The sequence below is a fragment of the Barbus barbus genome (genome assembly GCF_936440315.1).
Source record: "Barbus barbus genome assembly, chromosome: 26".
NCBI lineage: Eukaryota > Metazoa > Chordata > Actinopteri > Cypriniformes > Cyprinidae > Barbus > Barbus barbus.
Window position 1 is genome coordinate 13,568,368 of NC_136754.1, and position 20,924 is coordinate 13,589,291.

Genomic DNA, 20,924 nt, shown 5'->3' on the forward strand with positions numbered 1-20,924 from the left:
GAGGAAATTAACATGCCATAATGGAATAAGAGTGCTTTTATTTCTCCGAATTCATTGCAGTCTTAATGGACATGCCTCATTTGGCAGGAAATGCTAACATAAGCTTTGACTTCCTTTTTAAAACCCTTTGCTCTTAGCTGTACTAAAATTAGGTGTTGCTCTTTGAAAACTCTCCTACAAGCCTTGAAAACATGCCCTTTCTGGCATTACTGGAAAATTCCTCTTAAGTTGTTCTTCCAGATGATACCGGTAGTCATCAAGTTAAATTGCTTAGATCAAATTGGGTGAAATATCAAATCAACTCAAGCTTCTACTCTAAAAAATATCATCAGTTAATGGATAGGAGATTGCTCAGATGTTTAAAAAAGAAAGGAAATTAATAAATGAAACATATTTTCCTTTCATGTCTGCTGGTTTAATAAAGTTTAGCTGTAGGTTTTATGCTGCTTGAGTGGAAGGAAATGTATGTGCCACCTTGAGTATAAGACGAGGAGCTCTCAAACAGGTTAAGTATTGAATACTGATGAAACAGAACCAGATTTAATTTCATATGGGCCTGAATCGCTGTTACTGAGAACTTCAATTTGAAGCTAGTGAAGGAGAAACCGAGTAATAATTAGGCATCTCATTGCTTCCCAGCAGCTTTTAATCACCAGAATTGTGACATTATTATACAGTAAAACCCCTGACGAAATTGAACAATTAAGAGTCAGTGAACGCTCAGCTGTCCAACAGGAAGGATATCATGCTGTTGAATGTATGAAGGACAGCAAAGATATAAAAGAGGAGTAAGTAAGCTTGCAAAGGAAGAGGTCATATTAAGAGGCAGTGACAGACTCCTAATAGAGCGATAGCTGCAGTGTTGAATTACAATAGTAATGCATTTTGAAGAGGCGATGAACAGTGCTGGCATTTTAATTTGCAGCAGCCTAATGTTTTGTTTCATTGCGGACTGCTGTAAGGTAGTTTGACAGGTCTTGATATTGGCAGTCCTGCTACAAACATACATTTTTTATGCAGTCTGGACACATTTCTCCATTTTAAACAAAAGCTTCACAGCTATTCTCATTCTCATTGCCATATACAGCGAGTCACATCCCTTATCAGATCCTATTCCAGATGCACCCAATACAATGTGACTATTCTCTGACACAAGAGAGGAAGTTCTCTTCATATATTTGTAACACAATTTCTGACCTTATAATGCTTGTTTTGCAACACATAATAAATCATGGTGAACAGGCCAGAACTCTGATTAGCCCAATGTACAGCTGCAGTTAACAAGATGATGGATTGTTAGCACAGTGCTGTCCCACACCTTCCTCTGTGACATTCTGCATCTATGCACACTGGCACGCTGCTTTCCCATTCCGTGGAAATAAGACATTGATGAATGAGCAGTAAGTGTGGTTCATTGGCATGAGAGTAAATGAACTTCTTAAAAAAAGACACTCGGTTTGAGAATTGGAAAAATGATAAGAGTGTTAGATGCTGTAGAATGATAGAACGATAGACAGCTAAATAGAATGTTAGATAGCTAGATAGAATGTCAGATTGAACGACAAAGAAAGACAGACAGACAGAGACAGACAGACTCAGAATTAAAAAACGAAAGATGACAGTCTTACATACTGCAGAATGATAGAATGATTGATAGCTAGATAGAATATCAGACAGAATGAGAGAGTGATGGATGGATGATAGCTGATGTCTGCCTAAGCAACAGACAGACAGATATATACAGTATATACTATATATAGGCACTATAAATAGACTAGAAAATGACTATATTATGTATATTTATATTGTATTCATCCGTAATATTTGTAGTCTAATTCATTTAATTTCATCTGTTCTTTGGAGAACTGACACAGACCAAGTGGCATCATTCCTTATAATCACATCTATATAATAATAAGTAGTAAGAATAAAGAATATTTGCTTTGCAAGTATAAAAACAAACCTATGATCAGCTACAATAATCAGCTGATTAACATGGATAAAGAATCACAACTAGGCTAAACTACACACCAATATCCTCAATCCTGAGTGTTTAAAGTATTGCTTTAGGCAATACTATATATATATATAACAGTGAGGAAGAGCGTACAAATGTGGAACATAAATAATGGCAAATGTGCAGAGGCAGATCCATTGATAGCTGCAAAATGGAAGCCATGTAATCATGGATAGGCACAGAGAGAGAATACCTGGTCAGGACAACTTAAGCTCTTCAGCAGGTGAGATGAATGAAGCGCTGCACTAATTCAATACTGTCAGCGACATGGGCAATGAATTCATTACACAACTCTAATACCAACAACAGAGCCCAGCTTTCAGGGCTAATTTGAACATTAAATGTTGCCTGCACTATGAACGAATAAGAGTAACAAGCAGCCTGTTTTTGTGCCTCGGCTATGTATTAAACAAATATGCGCCGACAGTGGAAAAGTAATAAGCTCGACGGAAGCTAAAATGCCTTAGGACTACATTTGGTCTAGCACTATATTCTAATTCAAATGATCAACACTAGCAGGAAGGGCAATTTGGGGGTGACGGTTTTTTTTTTTTTTTTCATTTCTAGTCTCTAAAAACCAAGCACTGAATGGCCGATGACGCTAGAGTGTGCAAGAGATTAAAATGAGCACTTTTGTCAATCTGCAACCTTAATAAGGTAATAATGGGGTTCTTAGTATATTCATCATGAAAGCTCTGGATAAATTAAATCCTTTCAGAATAAAAGAGTGAGTGATCCGCTAATGGACTTTGTAGACGACACCTTCTGCTTAGCGATGCCCTGATCTAAAAAAAAGTGAGAAAACAATCACACCCATCCATCTGTAATGGATTCAGCACATGCACTGTTTCATTCATTATTTGTACACCAAAAAAAACAACAATCAGTTAAATAGTCTGGCATCAGACTTAATGATCACTCATTAAGTACTTTTAGAGATATGTTTATATGGTTCCTTTACTTATCTTCATTTAACAGATGCTTTGCAATCCATTTCCTTAAATCACTCTAATTGCAGCAATGGTGCCTTGTACATGATTGGGGTTAAGTGTCTTTCTCTCAAGTGTCTTAATATGTTGTGTCTCTGAAAAATGTTTCACGTTTTAAGCGTGAGAGGTCACAACAGTTCAAATTATGCTCTAATGACCATTTTTTAAATAAACCAATTAAAACGGCATTGCTAGTCACTAGATGTACAGTGGGGTTGACAAGTCTGAGAACACACTAAAAAAATTGTAATTCAAAATCTAATTTCAACCTGTAAATAAATAAAGAATTGGAAAACATTTAGAATAAAACAAATGTTGAAAGTTTAATTTTATAAAAGGACATTCTAGGTCACTAATTAAATAAGCAAATGTGGGGAAAGTTTAATGAAATACGAAGAAATTAAAACGACAAAATGATAAGAAAACAAAACAAAATATTAAAGGAATAGTTCACCCAAAAATATGTCTTGTGAAGTGAAAAGCTGCGTGTTTCTTAAACAAAAAACAAATCTTGATCTCTGCATACTATTGTCCTGATTTAGGAGAGATGACTTTTACAGAGAAGCAATATTATGGAGAGACGGTTTAAAAAGTCTTGATGTATTTATTTATTACAACAAGGCAGCTTGTGGGTCACTTACATTACTTGTGGACTTTTGTGATGTTTTATTAGCTGTTTAAATTCTCATTCTGACGGCACCCATTCACTCGCAGTGGATCCACTGGGTGAACTATTCCTTTAAAAATGTATTAAATAAATAATAAAAGTGTATTAATTTAGAAAAATGCATAATAGAAGCATTTTAGCTAGCATTCTCAGATTTTTGGTACGAGTAACAGTGGCATATTTGATTGCAAATTATTCTGTGATTTCACTGTAATAGAAAGCAGGCGGCTGAGTGATGAGTAGGAGTGTGTATCTGAGAGGATTCAGGGGTGGCTTCAGTGTGAAATAACCTATTAGTTTACTGCATCTGAGTCAATCACAGATTTTTAGGGGGGCTTTTATTTCTTTTTTATAAAGGCATGAGGCTGATTTTAAAAAGAAAATTTAACACTACTGCATTCACAAAGTCAGGAAAGGAGACTGGGTTGCTAACGAGTGCAGTTTGAAGCAGACGCGTTTCACGACACATACCCTGAAAGCAGCCAGGATTATGCGAGTGACCTTCTCTTTGACAGACTCTTGGAGGATGTCGGAGAGCGCCGGTACCACGTTATAGCGCCGCAGCTGTTCGCAGAGTTGCGGGCTGAATGCCAGGAGCCACACACTGAAGATCATCTGATACTGCAGCTGGAAGCCACACTTATTGCTCAACACTGCTGTGATGCTGAAAGATGGACAGACAAAACAGTCGAAGTTAGTAAACAGTAGGGCATCTCGCCCCTAATGGTGTGCTGAGAGGATGCTCTTCATAAAGTTATCCCTGATGGTTTGATGGGTGATATGAGGGGAAAATGAGAGCCCACATTTTTTTGATGTATAATGAGACCATTACATGAAAGAAATTTTACTTGAGAGGCAAGAAAAAGAAAATTATCTTCAGAGAAGTCTCATTATCCTGTCTGTACACCAGCAAACAAAATAACTTTTATGATCACAGGGCTAAAACCTGCTAGGACAATGAGAGATGCTTTCTTGTTCTACACGATTTGTTCTTCAATATGCAGGGAATGTAGAGCATAAAAGGGGCGTGAGTAGAGCACACTGTTAATTGTGTGCGGCAACCTTAAAAAAAATAATGTGTTACAGGGTTTCTACACCATTTGACCACTCAATTATCATGCCTTTTCCAGACTACTGGTTACAGATTTTAAAAATAATTTCAAAGAGATTTCACTCAAACACAGCAAGTGTTTCCTAGCCAATGAAATAATTTAATTAATATTTAATTAAATATTTAAATGTTAAATAAAAACTAAATGATAAAACATAATAAACAAATAATTTATACTTAACTATAAATAACTATAATGTATACAACTACAAATAAATTATACTTTATTAATAATATATACCTCAATAAGATTTTTTTAAGATAGTGATAATTTTTATAGCAGGGATGCGTTCATCAAAAGTGGCTGTAAAGACATTTAGAATATTTTAAAAGATTTCTATTTCACTTAAATGGTGTTCTTTTTCATGTTTTTAACATTGATAATAAAAGCATTCTAGAGGAACAAATCAGCATATTTAAATGATTTCTGAGGGATTATGTGACAGAAGAAATTCAGTTTTGCCAGCACAGGAATAAATTACACTTTAAAATATATTAGTTTTTTTGAAATTGCTAAAAATATTTCACAATATAGAGTTTTTCTGTGTTTTGATCAAACAAATGCAGCCTTGGTGAACACAAGAGACTTCTTTCAAAAACAAAAACAAAAAAAACTAAAGTGTATTCTATAATCTAAAAATGTTACATTTATTATTAAATATTATTTAATACAATATTGTTACAAATATTATTAATTCCAGGTCTGGAAATAACAATTATAAAATCCACAAATACTTCTAGACAACCATAACACAAAGAGAGCTTAGGAATTGTTTACAATGTGCAATACTACCCAAAACATGACCTATATATATATATATTAGTACGAAAGTATTACCAGTTCACTCCGTCGGCCTCCACCCAGGCAAATCTGTATTCATTCACTCTCAGCATGAGCTGCAGGCAACCAGCGACGCACTGAACGTACTGGGAGCTCTGTGAGGGTCAGAAGGAAAAATACACATACACGACACACACACGCATACACAAATTAGCATGCACACAAACACAAAAGGACAACACGATCAGAACACGAAGAACAGAACAGTTCAGATAAGCAGGGAAATGGATGCAGATATAACAAGCCCATCCTTTTCAGGTACTAGCAAAGGAACACAATGAAACTAGGCTGCTCAAGCAGCATTTACACTCTTAATTCTGTAATTCTGCATTCACTTATGCACGTGCAGTATGGCTCTGACTTTTAAAAAACGCCTTTTGGGTAACATGCTGGATCAAAGAGACAATCCCACAATGCAGCAGAGAGAAAGTAGCAGCCTTGAAACCTGGACAGAGTGAGTAAATCATAGAGAGATGTTAGAGGAGATGTGGCTGAGAGGACAGAACAGACTCAGTCATTAACTGGGGAAGATAATGCTGTAGATCAGCACCATATGCATAAAAGCAGAGTGGTCCAGAGAATAGGAGACAGGGAGACAGGTCATGAAGAATAGCAAAGTGCAGACGTCTTAAAAGCCATGAGAGGAAATTGAATTAAAATCTGTGGCCGCTTGCATTGCGCCAGCAGAATTTGACTCGCGACATATGATGAAAAAAAACAAAAAAACATTTCTTTTCAAATGAACTCTAAAAAGCGCAAAAAGAAATGAAAGAGGACGATTGCTACAGTGCAAGTCAAAAGCTTTCTGGTGGTCCTTTCAATCTATCAAGTCTAGTATCTTTAAAAAAAACAGCAGAAATATTGGATTATGACCACAGCCACTGGAAAGAGAGGACAGAATCTTTATAAAAATGCTTATAGATGGACACAGACAAAAAAAAAAGTGTATTAGAGAAGTGCAGCTGTAGGAAAAAGTGAAAAGATTCACAGTGGATATAAATTTAAAAAAAAAGAAAAGAAAAGCAGTGGACAAGAAACAGCGTGTGCCGCATCCCGGAAAAGAGAGGGGTGAAGATCTCGGCCTCTGAAAGGTGATGGAGGCTCGTTCACACAGTTGCACACCCGCCTCCTTTATCTGTGACATACTCACTTCACTGGGGGAGATGGTCCCTGTTCCAGGTTCAGCACCTGTACCATGTAGTTTCTAACAAAAAAAAAAAAAAAAAAAGATAGAAAGAAAAAAAAAATCTGTAATTTTGAGCCTCTTGTTGCAGCGAACTAGAGCGGTATTCTTGGACAATGATGGGAGGCATATGACTCCTGTGTGAGTGAGACAGCTTGTTCATGACAGGCAATCGTCTAAAATTCTGTGGGAGAATGGCCCTGAATTTATTTCAGTCTCAGCTGCACTGCAAAATGAAATGCTTAAACTTGGTATAAGAGCTAAATCACAATTTGGATGTAAAGACACAAAAGTCAACACTTTTGCAACGGCATTTAAAATGAAAACCCAACATAATAAAGCTGGTATTAATAAGCATAGAATAATAGACAGCATTTTTTTCCAGATTCATTGAAAACATTTATTCACAGCCAAAAAAAAATTTATGGAGTGCACTCTGAGTGGTCTAATAAACATGAACTGCTTTGAGACGTCTTCTTTTTATGATTTTCAACGTTCATTAATTCGGAGGTCCCTAGGGCTAAAATATGAAATGGCATGCAAAATGCAACATCCTATTACAGTGAGGTGATTTGTAGGGGAAGTGAAAATGAAAGCTGGACTTTATCACTTGATCTCTAAGTATATGCATTCACTAAAAGCTAGAAACCAGTGTATGAATAAACACATACACACGTAGTTCAGCAGAGGACCAAAGCACTGCTTATCTCTCATAGTCATAATAAAACAACTAGTATGAAATAGTCACTTTATAAATAATAAACTGAATAGTTTTTGTAATATATCAAGAATTCTTTCATTCATTTTGAAGGTATTTCATTAATGTCATTCATTCATAATTAATTTATTTCATTAGCTCATAAAAGCAGAATATCATTCTAGTATGTTTCATCTAATCGAAAATAAATGTAAACAATCTTATTCATCGTATCTATTGAAGAATAACAGACTATTTATACAGTATTTTTAATATAAAAAATATCCATAAAAGTTGCAGCAGTCATGTTTTTATTCACTCCTTTCATGTCGGCATTAAATAAACCAATCGAATGCGGTACTCTATCTCAAGGTTATATGCTCTCCTAAAGTGTATCACTGTCTTTCCATTAAGCTCAAGAATGCACTCTAAAGCCATTTTCAAATGAAAGCAATTGGAAACATATTGAATGTGTTAGTACACAAAAGAGGGATGTTTTCAGTAATTAAATCACAAATATGGCTTTGATTTCTTACAACTATGAACCCCCCAGAAATTGATCATGTGACACTGAAGACTGGCGTAATGGCTGCTTAAAATTCAGATTTGTCAACACAGGAATGAGTTACACTTAAAAACATATTCAAATAGTGAACAACTATTAATAATCATTAATAACATAAAAGCACATTGGTAAGCATAAGATGCTTTTTTTAATTAATTAAAAGAAAGCTTATGATTCAAAACTCTTGCTGAACTGAATGGGGACACATTTGTTTGCATTGAAATGCGATCAACTGGAGCTATGATGGTGGAGTAAAATCTAAAAAAAAAAAATTAAAAGTGACAAAGTGTCTAAAAATAATCTAAAAATAAAAAAGCGGCAGGGACATGTCCCACCGTTTCCACCGTAAATGATGTCTATGAGTGAAAACAAGATTTTGTAATGTTGACACAGCCTTCAAATCTCTGATATAATCAAAACACTTGTTCTGTTATTGGTACTGCATGTAAATGGAAGTTCATTACAACTTCAATCTTCAAACATGTCCTTACAAAACACATTTTTGCACTCTGATGTAAATGGATTCTGGTTCAGGCTTGTGAAACGACACAAAATATGTTTGAAGGTTATCTAAAATGGTTACGATTAAGAATACATTCAAATCCAACAACATGCATACACACACACACACACACACACACATGCATACTGTGTTCTAACCAGGTGTGACATGAAATGATGAGCAATAATATTTCTGTCCACACAGTATGCTCTCTAAACACACTAAACTGTTATGCGACACAATCACAGCCAGTTAGAAGTAGGGATGCAATGATACCATTTTTTCAGATCCGATCCGATCCAATCCAGAAAATTCTGAGTACTGACCAATTCCGATCCGAGCGCAGTTTTTTTTTTTTTTTTTAATCAATGTATAATTTCTATACTTCTGTGTCACTCTTTTGCGTGTTAAACATGAAAAAATAACATGAAAAATATATAGGGGCTGTTTACACCTGGTCACTTCATGCATTTTGTAATATAAATCTGATCACTCAAACTACTTCAGGAGGTGGTCTGGGCCGCATTCCAAACGAAACTGGACATGTGTAAACCACATATGTAAATTTTACTTGTCCCAAAATGTAAAAAATAAAAATAAACGTGTGAAACTGTGTTATAGGCTATATGACATTATAGTCAGATATGACTGCGCTAATGAAACACACATCGCCGCGGACGAGTAGCTGAGTATCAGCAAGCAGACACTCAAACTGCCGCGAATGAAACTGATTACTCAGAAAATACTCTTCATTAAAAGTATAAGACAAACTTATCTTTCCAGTGCTGATGCCACGTGCTCTCCTATTGCGGTCTTTGATCTTGAAATGAGCTGATAATTAATAAAATGCAGCGCTTATCTTTTGATTTCGTTGACATGAATTTCGTTACATTTAAATATAGCGCAGGAATTGAAGATCGGATTTATATCCGTTTTGCGACTTTGTGGCCATGTGTAAATTGAAACGTTTTAACAAATCAGATAGATATCCGGTCAGCGAAAACACATGAAATGACCAGGTGTAAACAGGCCTATTCATAATCTATGACAAAAATATTATTATAAATTAGGTTAGTAGATAATTCAGCAGCTAAATTTATTCTAGAAAAATCATGAGTGTACGATTTTATAAAATCTAAACATTTAGTGATAACATTATTTAGTGGGGAACAAATAAAAGTGAATATGCGAAGGACTATATCTGGTAAAATGATACATTGCTCTTTGTATTGATGATAATACATTAATGAAAACAAGTAAATGTATTTATTTATAAATATAAACTACAAAATTAAAAGACATTTCTTTTAAAAGTATAGCACAATGAAGGAAGCGACATATGATAGAGCAGTCCTATCTATCATATATATCATAAATGTTGCTGCCTCCATTACTGTGCTAGACATTAGATTATTAGAAGCCTTGATAGGACAGAACAAGAAACGCTATAAATAATCTTTCATTGCGCAAAAGCATTATAATACGAAAAGCTCCAATAGAGAGCGGCACAAAGCGCTTATGGCTTCCCGTGCGCAGAATGATGCGCTTGAATCAGCACGGAGTCACAGCGCGCAGCTCCGCATAGAGAAGTTCAAAGCACAAAGAAAGAGATACTGGTGCGTAGCTTATTAAATCTGTGCATAGTTTATTGATCATTTTCATTTAACAGTTTTAAATCCCAGTTTTTAAAACTCGCTCTTGGAGAGAGTTTGACTGTCTTGACTGTCTTAACCGAACGTGACACAGTTTGAATGATGAACGGAGGATGACAGACAGAAGCAGCGGAGAGAAGAATTTACTCAAACTTGAATTTAACGACTTAAATATTCATCTGTACCTCACATTAAACTATGGGAGGGCTTCCGAACACTTGGACTTTGACTTTATGGTGCTTTCTAATGTTTTTGTGCTTTCGTGGGGCTTAACAATAACACAATAGTATACGCACAATATCGGATTTGGATCGGTCTCCTCTGACCGATACACGATCCGGCAGAAATTCCAGTATCGGAGCCGATACCGATCCTGAGTATCGGATCGATGCATCCCTAGTTAGAAGATATCTGATGTTTAATGTACAGCTGTTATGAGCAGAATTTTAGACCAGTTAGATTTCACTGTAGGATGCAATATTGTAAATACAGGAACTTAGCGAATGACAAAACATCCTGCCCTTCGCTGTGACTGATTAGGACAAAACTCAGATATACATGGAAAACAGCTTTTATCTCTTGCTACTTTATAATGACCTGGCTGGTAAACTGACAGGCTTAGCTTGACATAAATATATCGTGCATATTTACGCATAAAAGGTATTGTGGTGCATGAAACAAAAGAAACAGAGACAAAAACACAATTCAAGATGCCGTTTCGCCAGTTCTCCCAAGCAGGTAACACAAACAAAACCTCTAGAAAACCATGCTAAACCGGCACATCAGAGGTTTTTTAATTAATTTTTTTTAAGCAAATAAGTTGGTACCACCACAAGTAAGGTCGACTCCTGGTTCCCATGTGCTGGTGGTAAATGACTCAACCCAGTGCACTTAGCACCACTGCACCCTGAGTGAATCTCTTAATCTGTATCTGTGGCTGGCCTGCTGCAGCAGAGCTCACAGCTCATTCTGAGTCAGGAGGATCCAGGATCAAATCGTGCTCTAAGCACTTCTCGGTTTATTCTTCTTGTTGTGCCCTTTATATAAAGCACTCTGCTGCAGTAGTGGCCTGACACGGCTGCCTCTGCAGATCTTGACCCCCTACTGTGTACATGTAGGATATGAGGAGTGGCACAGTACATACAAATTCACTCATTCCTGTGCAGATGCTGCAAAGTATTTGACACACAATCTGGGCTGTCTTCCTGTTTTGTTAGCAATTTTCCATGACATTTCAATGGCCTTTCCAATTATGTTTCATATATAATATAAAACAATCATTCAAATCAGTTTGGTTATGAATCCTTCCGAGAAATTTGTGAACCAATTAAAATGATTACATTACTATGGCTTTCAAGGAAATTTACTTTACACAAATCTAATAATTGGGTGATTAGATATTTTATTGTAAAACAAAGTATATAAATTATAGAAATATTCATCAAGCCTTTGATATTTACAGATTTCACATTCGACCCATTTAAAAAAATTAACTACAAATAGTGTTCAACCAAATATTTCTTCATTTATTTGATGTTAGTTTATTTGCTTTGCATTTGCCAAAAAAAAATAAAAAAATTCTGTTTTAGATATAAATTAGAATTTAAGTCTTAAATTTTCAATGTGGATTTTGGACTTCACCAATATAACAAACATTAATTTAACTGCGATTGATAGCAACTAAAGTAAAAAACTGACACAAAAAACCTACTTCAATACGAAGGCTCCCTATTTAAACCCCCAAAAACTTAAAGGCAAGAATTTTTTTTTTTTTAAAGTAAAGTGCCCGGCCAGTGCTTTGGCACATCACAAATTCTTTTATGTCTGAGCTTGCCTTTCACACTCCAGTGAAAGGAGGAGGACTGAAAACAAGAAGAAAGTGATGGCATCTTTTGAAGTTTCATTGTATAGGAAAATTTACATCATAAGGCACAGAGGCATCAGTGATCCAGATACAGTAGGTTATGTTTTGTGACTAAAGCAAGAAGCAGATGTGTTTTAGATAAGGTGAAGAGCTTTTCAAAAAATAAAAGCCTGCTGTGAAATGGAGTTTCTGTGCAGCATGAGCTATTTTTTCATAGTAATCTTCAAATATCATCATCAAAATCATCATCATTTACTCACTCCTATGTTGTTCCAAACCTACAGTGGTGGTCAAAATTATTAGAACACTAGTATTTTCACTAGGGCTGTATACCTTGGAGAACCTGGCGATACGATACAGAGCTGTCGCGATACGATTTGATACAATGTGACACGATTCGATACGATTCAATAAAAATACATGGGCCAGAGCCAATTAGTTAATGTTGAACACATTTACTCAACAAACAGAACTCTGCATTTTTCTTCAATTTATTGAAGACAAAAGTGCATTATAACAAAGTGCATTTTGCTTAAATATTTGCAACTTTAAGTGCTCTGATTAATTGTACACAAATTGTATTAATCTGGAAATTACCACAAGTCAACATTAAACTTTCCAAGGGTACAGTCTGAGCTCACACAAGCACAAAATCTTCTTCTTATTATTCTTAACTTCTTATTAAATCTTCTTATAATTCTTTTTTGTGACACCATGTACTGCCATAACATATTTCACTATGAAATCACTTAAATGCTACATCTTGCTTTAACATTTTCCATGAGTTTTTTTAAACTCGCGGGCGCCGCTGCGCCCCCTAATGGTTGGGCGGAGTATCGATACTAAGGGCTAGAATATCGATACTGTATCTTTTTTTATTATATCGGTATGTATCTAAGAATCGATATTTTGAGCACACCCCTAATTTTCACCAACTAATAAATGGTTTTAAGCCAGTTATTTCTATCTTTTGCTGTAGTGTGTCAGTAGGAAATATCAGCTTACATTTCAAAACATTCATTTTGCCATTAATTATTATAATTCAGTGAGATTTTTGTTTGCACAAAGAGTCTGACAACAGCCAGTGCTCCACACAGAGATCTGATTTTAACATCATCCAGTCTGTCTGGAATCACATGAAGAAACAAAACAAACTGAGACGGACTAAATCCAGAAGAACTGTGGCAGCGTCTCCAAGACGCTTCAAGAAACCTACCTGCAAAGCTACAGCACTGTTAAACGTTTTAGGCACTTGTGTAAAAATGCTGTAAAATGAGGATGCTGTCAAAAATGTCATTAATAGATTTTCTTTATCAATTCACTTCTATTAACTAAATTAAATCAACATTTGGTGTGACCATCTTTTGCGTTTAAAGCAGCCTTTCATTTTGCCATTAAAGCAGCTTTTGCCCTCGGTGCACTTGCGCATAATTTTTCAGGTAGCTTTAAATGTAAACTGATATTTCCTACTGACACGCTACAGCAAAAGATAGAAATAACTGACTTAAAATCATTTTAGCTCGTTAAAATACTAGTGTTCTAATAATGTTGGCCACCACTAACATTCTAAATAACATCTCCTTTTGAGTTTCAAAATAAAAAAATCAGTCATTCAAGTCTGGAATGAGATGACAGTGAGTAAATGACTGAATTGTCATTTTTGGGCGAATTGTTCTTTTTAATTGGTTAGAGAGAAGGTCTGCTGATTTTAGGATAGAATCTCTTTGTTTTCTACCTGAGAGCTGAGCTGGGTCTTAATCCAGTTGAAGTAGTAGTTCAGGTCACTGCCCTCCATCAGGTCACGTCCCCAGGCAGCCAGCTTGGCTATGATCCGTGCAGCCTGAGGGAAAGAAGAGAAATGTCGCATCAGTGCTTGAAAAATGCATTTCTGTTAGACGTGGCTTTCATACGGATGCTTGAAAATAGGAATATATAAAATGCCTTGTCGGGCTGTGGCCTAGTGTGCCTTGTTTGGGCTCAATAAGCTGGAATCGAGTTTGTATAGAGCTCATAGCATTTCCCAATCCTGCTCTCAGTCTCTCTCCACATCATTTTCTGTTCACACTCTGTTTTTTCCTCTGAATAAAAGTGGCAAAAAGCCAAAGGACAATAAACAGCCTTAATTGCGATAAGTAATGGCAACTGCTGCTCCGCGTCCATCTGAAACATTCAACCTGAAATGAAACATCCTAAATTAGCATTTCAGCCAAATGAATATGCAACCACTGCAGAATATGCTTGAATTATTGGTCAGATGAAGTGATTCACTGAGAGCTCTATCACTCCAAACATCTGTGTGTGCGCTATGGTAATGAATGCATTCAGAGCCATTCTGATGTTTCCAGAAGACATGACATTTACTCTGCTTGACATGCAAAAGGGGAACTTCAGAGTGTTTCATTAAGAGCTGAGGTGAGGATGGCAAGGGGAATCAATACCATCCTCATGCGGTTCAGCACCCTGCGTCCGCTGTCTGCCTGAAGGGTAATTAAACTGTGACGACTGCCTTCACGGTGTTCTGCGTGTGAAGTATGTATCCCTAAAATAAGAGTATCCTGGGAAAACGTTTTGCTTTTGAGTGAATGTTCAAAACTAAGCATGGAAATCTCTTTGATGAATTATTGATAAACCCCATATTAACTATGGGCTCTCAAACAAAAGGTTTAGAAGAACTAGCCCTGTGTAAGCTCAATAATTTGGAGCTGTTGAATACAAAATAATAGTAAGCAGAAAACTGTGTGGAAGAATGTGGACAACTCCAGAAACTTGCTATATTTCTGTTTAGGAATTGACATCATTCCAAAGTAATTATAGAGAGAAGGGAGGATAAGCTAACTTTGTTCAGTAATTACTTGGAAACATTTTTCTTCCAGGAGAAAAGGGGTGTGAGATACTGGTCCATATTTCACGGTGAATTTGTTACGTAAATGCAGCTGAACCATCAGTAAACACCACCTGCACACTCCTGAAATTTAATTGCTAAATTTAAGATTTTATGCATGTAGTTGAAATTACTTTTCTTTTACAGAACAAAATAGGAATAGGTCAAATCAGCTTCTTAAAATACATTAAATTCATTTCACTGCTATGACATATAATTTAGGGAATATTGTGATTATTTTTAGCTCATAATTGTAATAAAGCACTTTCTGACTAGTATGTCTGTTGTAAGTTTAATATGAAAATATGTAATATTATATTATTACAATTTAAAACAACTGTTTTATCTTTGTGAATTGTTTGGTGAACAAAGTCGAAAAGCATTTTTTAAAAATATAAATCTTCTGTAACATTGCAAATGTCTTTCACAAATGCATTATTCCTGAATAAAAGTATACATTTCTTAAAAAAAAAAAAAAAAAAGAGTCTTAGAAGCTTTGGAACAGTAGTCTATATTATAGATATTTATCATCTATTTTTTGCCTGATAGCAACTTACCATGTGAACAGTAAAGAGATCTTGACGGTTCAGCATTGGGAGGAAATACGACCAGGCTGTATTCTTAGTCTTCTTGGCATAATCAAAGAAGATATTCACTCTCTGGTGATTTTCCTGAATAGTAGAGCAGAAGACCCATTATTGCATCATAAAATAAGCTGATAAGAAAAGCTGGGTGATTATAGAAATATTATAGTATAGCAATAGTATAAGTATAATATACTATATAGTATAATATATAGTAAAAAGCTTTTCACAAATGGACATAAAAAAAAAATCAGTGACTACATCTGCAAGGGTGAAATACTTCCATTTCATCACCACAACATAAGCTATACTTGGTAGCATTGTTGTGTCCTTGAAAAATACTTAATATACCCTGGCCTACATCATGCACATGATTCTTGACAAGACAGTTAATTTCTTCAATTTCCCCAGAGACACATTTATAAAAATGAATTGATTTTTTAAAATGGAAAGATGAGCCTGTTTATCTTTGTTGTAAAATTATAACCACTTTGCATATGAATAGAAGATGTCATCATAGAGGCATAGGCTAAATGAGCTGTGAGGGGACAAGTCACTGTATGAATACAGAAATACTCAGTATAGACTCTGTACACAGAATCGCAGATTCCATAAAAGCAATTGAAAGTGGGTTTTATGAAGGCCATCTATCAGCACAAATTTAAAAGATAATATTGACAAAATATACAGCGAAATAGCCAAGCTAGAACATCAATCTGCATCTAGGCCATAACACTCTATTTACTCGAGGATTGACAGAGTGGCATTATGAATCAGAATCAGTTTGAGGACGTGACATTTTTCCTTTTTGATCATTGGCAAAACCAAGACTGTGAAGAGACAAAAAGCAATTGTCATAGTAATATTCATGTGACTGTCTGCATTTTTCATCTCAATACACTATACACCTTTCAACAGAGATAATACAGGGTCAGTTTATGCCTTATAAATGAACACTCTGAAGCTTTTAAGTGTGACAGGTTATGAGAAAACAGACATTAGAGCTGGAATTTTTACGTCTCCAAAATGGTGTGTGTTTTTACCTGCAGCGTGTCATCAATCAGGGTCAGGATGTACTGAACTGTTTGCTCTTTAGATATGTGAGCCATAAGGTTGAGGAAGGTCTTTGCACACTACAACAAAATATGTTAGAAGAATTAGTAAAAATGTACAGTCTTCAATAGAAATACAACATGTAAGCCTAGTCATTTCACAAAGCATTCATTTAAATAAAAGGATCCCTAATATTTGTGGTTATGAAATCCAACCAAAAATAAAAACACAGGTAATGATCTAGCTTTGTTATGTTAAATTAATGTGGTACATTTCTTCTTTTAAAGATTGGTAGGGGCAAAACTAATATTAAAAGAATGTCATATCCACCTGATGTCCTTCTTTTGTCAGAATTGCTTGCTTGTCCTCAGACCTGGCAATCTCAAACTTCTTAATGAACTCGCAGTCCTCGGCTGAGATCATTTGGCCCCTGAAAAGCATGAAACTCACCAATGACTAAAGGAAGTTAGACAGCAGGCACAACAAAAGGCGATCCAGCATCAGTTGAAGTGCATCAATTGATCACATTTTTTTATTAAACATATTTGCTCTCACTTGCTTTTTTCTGTTTTAATCTGTCAAAGATCCAATAAATCCATTCTCAAACGCCCATCTGCGGAGAGCTTGCAGGACTCAATAATAAGGATGGGCTGATGGGTCGGGCCCATTGATAAAACTGTTACTTGTCCCACTAGGTCCTATTGATCACAAATGAGTGTCTACGCCTTAAAAATTAAAGGTGCACTCAATATTTTTTTTCAGTATAATTTCTGACTATTACTACAAATGAAAAATCCAATGATCTAATTAGATCTAATATAATAATTGTATTTGCTGAAGGATCATCAAATGCAAACTGTGTTTTGCTTCAAGAGAGAAACCATACATTAATTACTTTCTTTTAAATTCATTTATTCTCCATTTATTAATTCATTCATTTTCATTTCTTTATAATAATTTATTATTTAATCATTTTATAACGCCATTCAAAATAATAATTTTAATATATTGCTGTTTTTTTATATTATTTTCCCATTGTTGTTTATCCTTATGATTGTGTGGTTTCAAGGGATGTTAGTCTTCATGAATAAGAGATAAGAGGGCATATTTATGGAAATTCAAGGTTTATGGGATGTGGTTGTGAAGCATTTTGGTATAACACTTCTTGTATTTGTACTGGTCAGACGAAGTCTGGGCGAGCATTGAAACATACACAACTAAGCTATTCAAAAAACTCTGCTCCTTTTTTTTAATCATCATTGCTTCGTCTCTTGCTTCTGCTCTTCACTGGCTTTGCCCAGTCAACTTCTTGGCTGACAGAAGACTGTTAATACAGTTTTGGGTACTGTTTTTGCTTTGCTGACTGGTTGTGGAGGCATGATCTAATATTGCTTTACTGTATGTTGCAAAAATAAATTTTGTTGAGCTCTGCCTTGTTCTTTCAAAAGAAATATGAGAGAACAATGAAACTTTCTGAACTGTAATTTTGCACTTTTACTCTGATTTTTAAGAGGGTGTCAAGGACTAACGTAAGATAAACAACCAAGTGCATTTGTGCTACCGCCTTCGTTGCATCAATCTGATTTCACCTGCCACATGCCCTCTGCATTAATATGCATCTGATTTAAACTACAAGTATAGACTGATTATCATACTTCATTATGCAGTCTTTATTATACTTCATTTATCAATTTTTCCTAACTGAATTTTGATTGCCTTCAGTAGGATTTTTTAATGTTTTGAAAGAAGTCTCTTATGTTCACCAAGGCTGCATTTGTTTGATCAAAAATATAGCAAAAACAAACTATTACAACTTCAAATAACTGTAGTCCATATTAAAATACAATTTATTGCTGTGATGTCTAAGGTGATTTTTTTTAGCAGCTACTACTCCAGTCTTCAGCGTCACACAATCCTTCAGAAATTTGGTGCTTAAGAAACATTTCTTATCATTATCCATGTCCAAAACAGTTGTGCTACTTAATAATTTTGTGGAAACCATGAAGCATTTTTTAAGGATTATGTGATGAATAGAAAGTTCAAAGAAACCGCATTTATCTGAAACAGAATTTTTGCAACAATTTAAGCATTTTTAAACCCATTTATTGCTCCAGGTGAATAAAAGTATCAATTTCCTAATTTCTTTCTAAACCTGACCCTAAACTTTTGAACAGTAGAAGTGATTAACCCACATTTGGCAGAAAAAAACAGCAGGCAGGGATTTTGTAATACAAAAAGGAAATGACAAGCTCAATGTCTTTTCATTGGACAACATGTAAAAGTCAACTTTTACACATGCACTTTGGTGTCAATCATATAAAGACCCTGACATCACTGAAAAGCTTTCTGGGTTTTATGACAGGGGACAGTTACTGACTATATTACTATGTAAACAGTAAATATAACATATGGGTTAGAACATATAACTATAATTACCTTCTAGTGTTGGCTTAGTTGTTAAATAACATTAAAGGAGGAGGACTATGCATACAAGAAATGACAAACCTTAAAACACTCACTGTCAGAACCAGAAAAAAGACAGAAATACACACACACACAAACGCACACAACCTCCATCATAAATGTCACAAGACAATGACACAAACTTTTAGTTTCCTTAAAAGATCTAGACCTTGTTCCTGTTTTAGAGAAGCATTGGTCCCACTTTATATTAAGTGATCTTAATGACTATGTACTTATTGTGTTCATGTTGTATTGCAAAACACTTTTGCTACTATTGAGGTGGGATATGGGTAAGGTTAGGGACAGGTTTGGTGGTATGGGTAGGTTAAGGTGTAAGGGATGGGTCAACAGTGTAATTATAAATGTAATTACAGAAATTAATTACAGATGTAATTACATGCAGGTATTTTTAAAATATAAGTACAATGTAAAGACATGTATGTACACAATAAGTGCATTGTACTAAATGATTCATTTAAATGTAAGTACATAGTCGTTAAGGCCACTTAATGACCGAAGCATTACACCAGGGAAATTAGCAAATATGCTAAATTAATTTAAGTTAGTTAATCTGCGGAGTTATTCTGTATCAAAGAAAGAAACCATGATCCAAATTAGAATAAGACCAAGATACACAACTGGTCTTATTCTTGTTTCATAGTCAGTGACCTCTTCAAACTAGTGAGCTGCCTACATAGACAGCATTTTAGGCATCCAAAAATTCGGTCTCTTGTTAAAGTATGTTACAAGACCTCAAAAATGCTTTCAGATTTCAGATATGGTTGTTCCATTGGATCTAGGAGAGGAATATTGGAGCAGAAGTGGTGTTGAGATGTACTCACTGGAGGTAGGACTGCCAGTTGACCTTGTTTGCTCGGACCTCTGCGGCCTTAGCTGCGATGATGTTGGTAGGGACGGCAGCGTCCACTGCCCCTCGGATATCCATCTTGAGTTATTGTATATTAGGACCTTAAAACTGAACACAACATCAAATGGTGATGTGCTGCAGCTGTCCACAGAAAGGCCACAATTACAAATTCTGCAGTATCTGTACTCATTCAGCTCGAAAAGAGGTTAGAAACATGGAAAAAAACGTTCAACAAAGATTATTACTCGCGATTACTGTGCAAAAACTACGGTGTGTTAAGTTACTAATAAACACTATAAAATGATTTAGCGTAACGTTAGCATAGGTCGTGTATCAGCTAGCTAAGGGTGAACGGGTAAAAATGCGAATTACAACTTCACTTAAAATATAGATGAGATTAACTAAACGTTTCGGTGGGTCTGGACACATCTTTTCAAAATAATTGGATAATATTTGTTATACGTCTTCAAAACAAACAAACAAACACAAATACTGAATGGATAGAGCCACTGACAAACTGCTAATACAGAAAACAGCGGTTGGAAAGGTAGCACCTAGACTTTGTGTTTAGTCAGACGTTGCTATACAGTTATCTGGTAATTATATGTGAACCCGATAAGCAATATGTCTAGTAGAAATATTATACATATATTTGATTTCTCGCTTACCTGCTGCCTCTGCTGTCAAGTTGCTACAAGACGTCACGGGATCAATGTCACGTGATGCTGTCATGTGAGAGGACCAGCGAATTAACCCTTTAAAGAGCACAATCTTTTCAGTCGCTTTTTATTTATCTTTTTTTTTCTTTTCTCTTTCTCCCTTGTTCCTATTTGTTGAGACATGTGAAATGTTTTTTGCTGTTATATATTGAGATATGGCACTGTACATGCTACCTGTTGATAATAAAGCATATGTTAAAAAAAAATATTTTCAGTGGCGAGGATTTTGATTCAGTTCAGTGACTCATTTGAACCCGTTACTGATTCA

At 35.4% G+C, this 20,924-nt stretch overlaps 1 protein-coding gene across 4 annotated transcripts in view; it reads right to left on the reverse strand.

The window, feature by feature from the left end:
- LOC306845714 (V-type proton ATPase subunit H) overlaps window positions 1–20,669 on the reverse strand; it is a 36,594-nt gene extending 15,925 nt beyond the window's left edge. Inside the window, exons 1-9 of one of the 4 annotated variants that reach the window (XM_079378665.1) lie at window positions 20,606–20,669; window positions 19,912–20,045; window positions 16,937–17,036; window positions 16,597–16,686; window positions 15,527–15,640; window positions 13,824–13,928; window positions 6,776–6,829; window positions 5,623–5,720; window positions 4,145–4,337 (exon numbers count right to left, since the gene is read on the reverse strand). In XM_079378665.1, the coding sequence (XP_079234791.1) occupies window positions 4,145–4,337; window positions 5,623–5,720; window positions 6,776–6,829; window positions 13,824–13,928; window positions 15,527–15,640; window positions 16,597–16,686; window positions 16,937–17,036; window positions 19,912–20,015 (858 nt within the window). In that variant the 5' untranslated portion in view covers window positions 20,016–20,045; window positions 20,606–20,669. Of the gene's footprint in view, window positions 1–4,144; window positions 4,338–5,622; window positions 5,721–6,775; window positions 6,830–13,823; window positions 13,929–15,526; window positions 15,641–16,596; window positions 16,687–16,936; window positions 17,037–19,911; window positions 20,079–20,605 lie in introns of all 4 variants that reach the window. The other 3 variants (XM_079378666.1, XM_079378667.1, XM_079378668.1) reach the window with 3 other exon arrangements.
- Window positions 20,670–20,924: the final 255 nt, after the last annotated feature.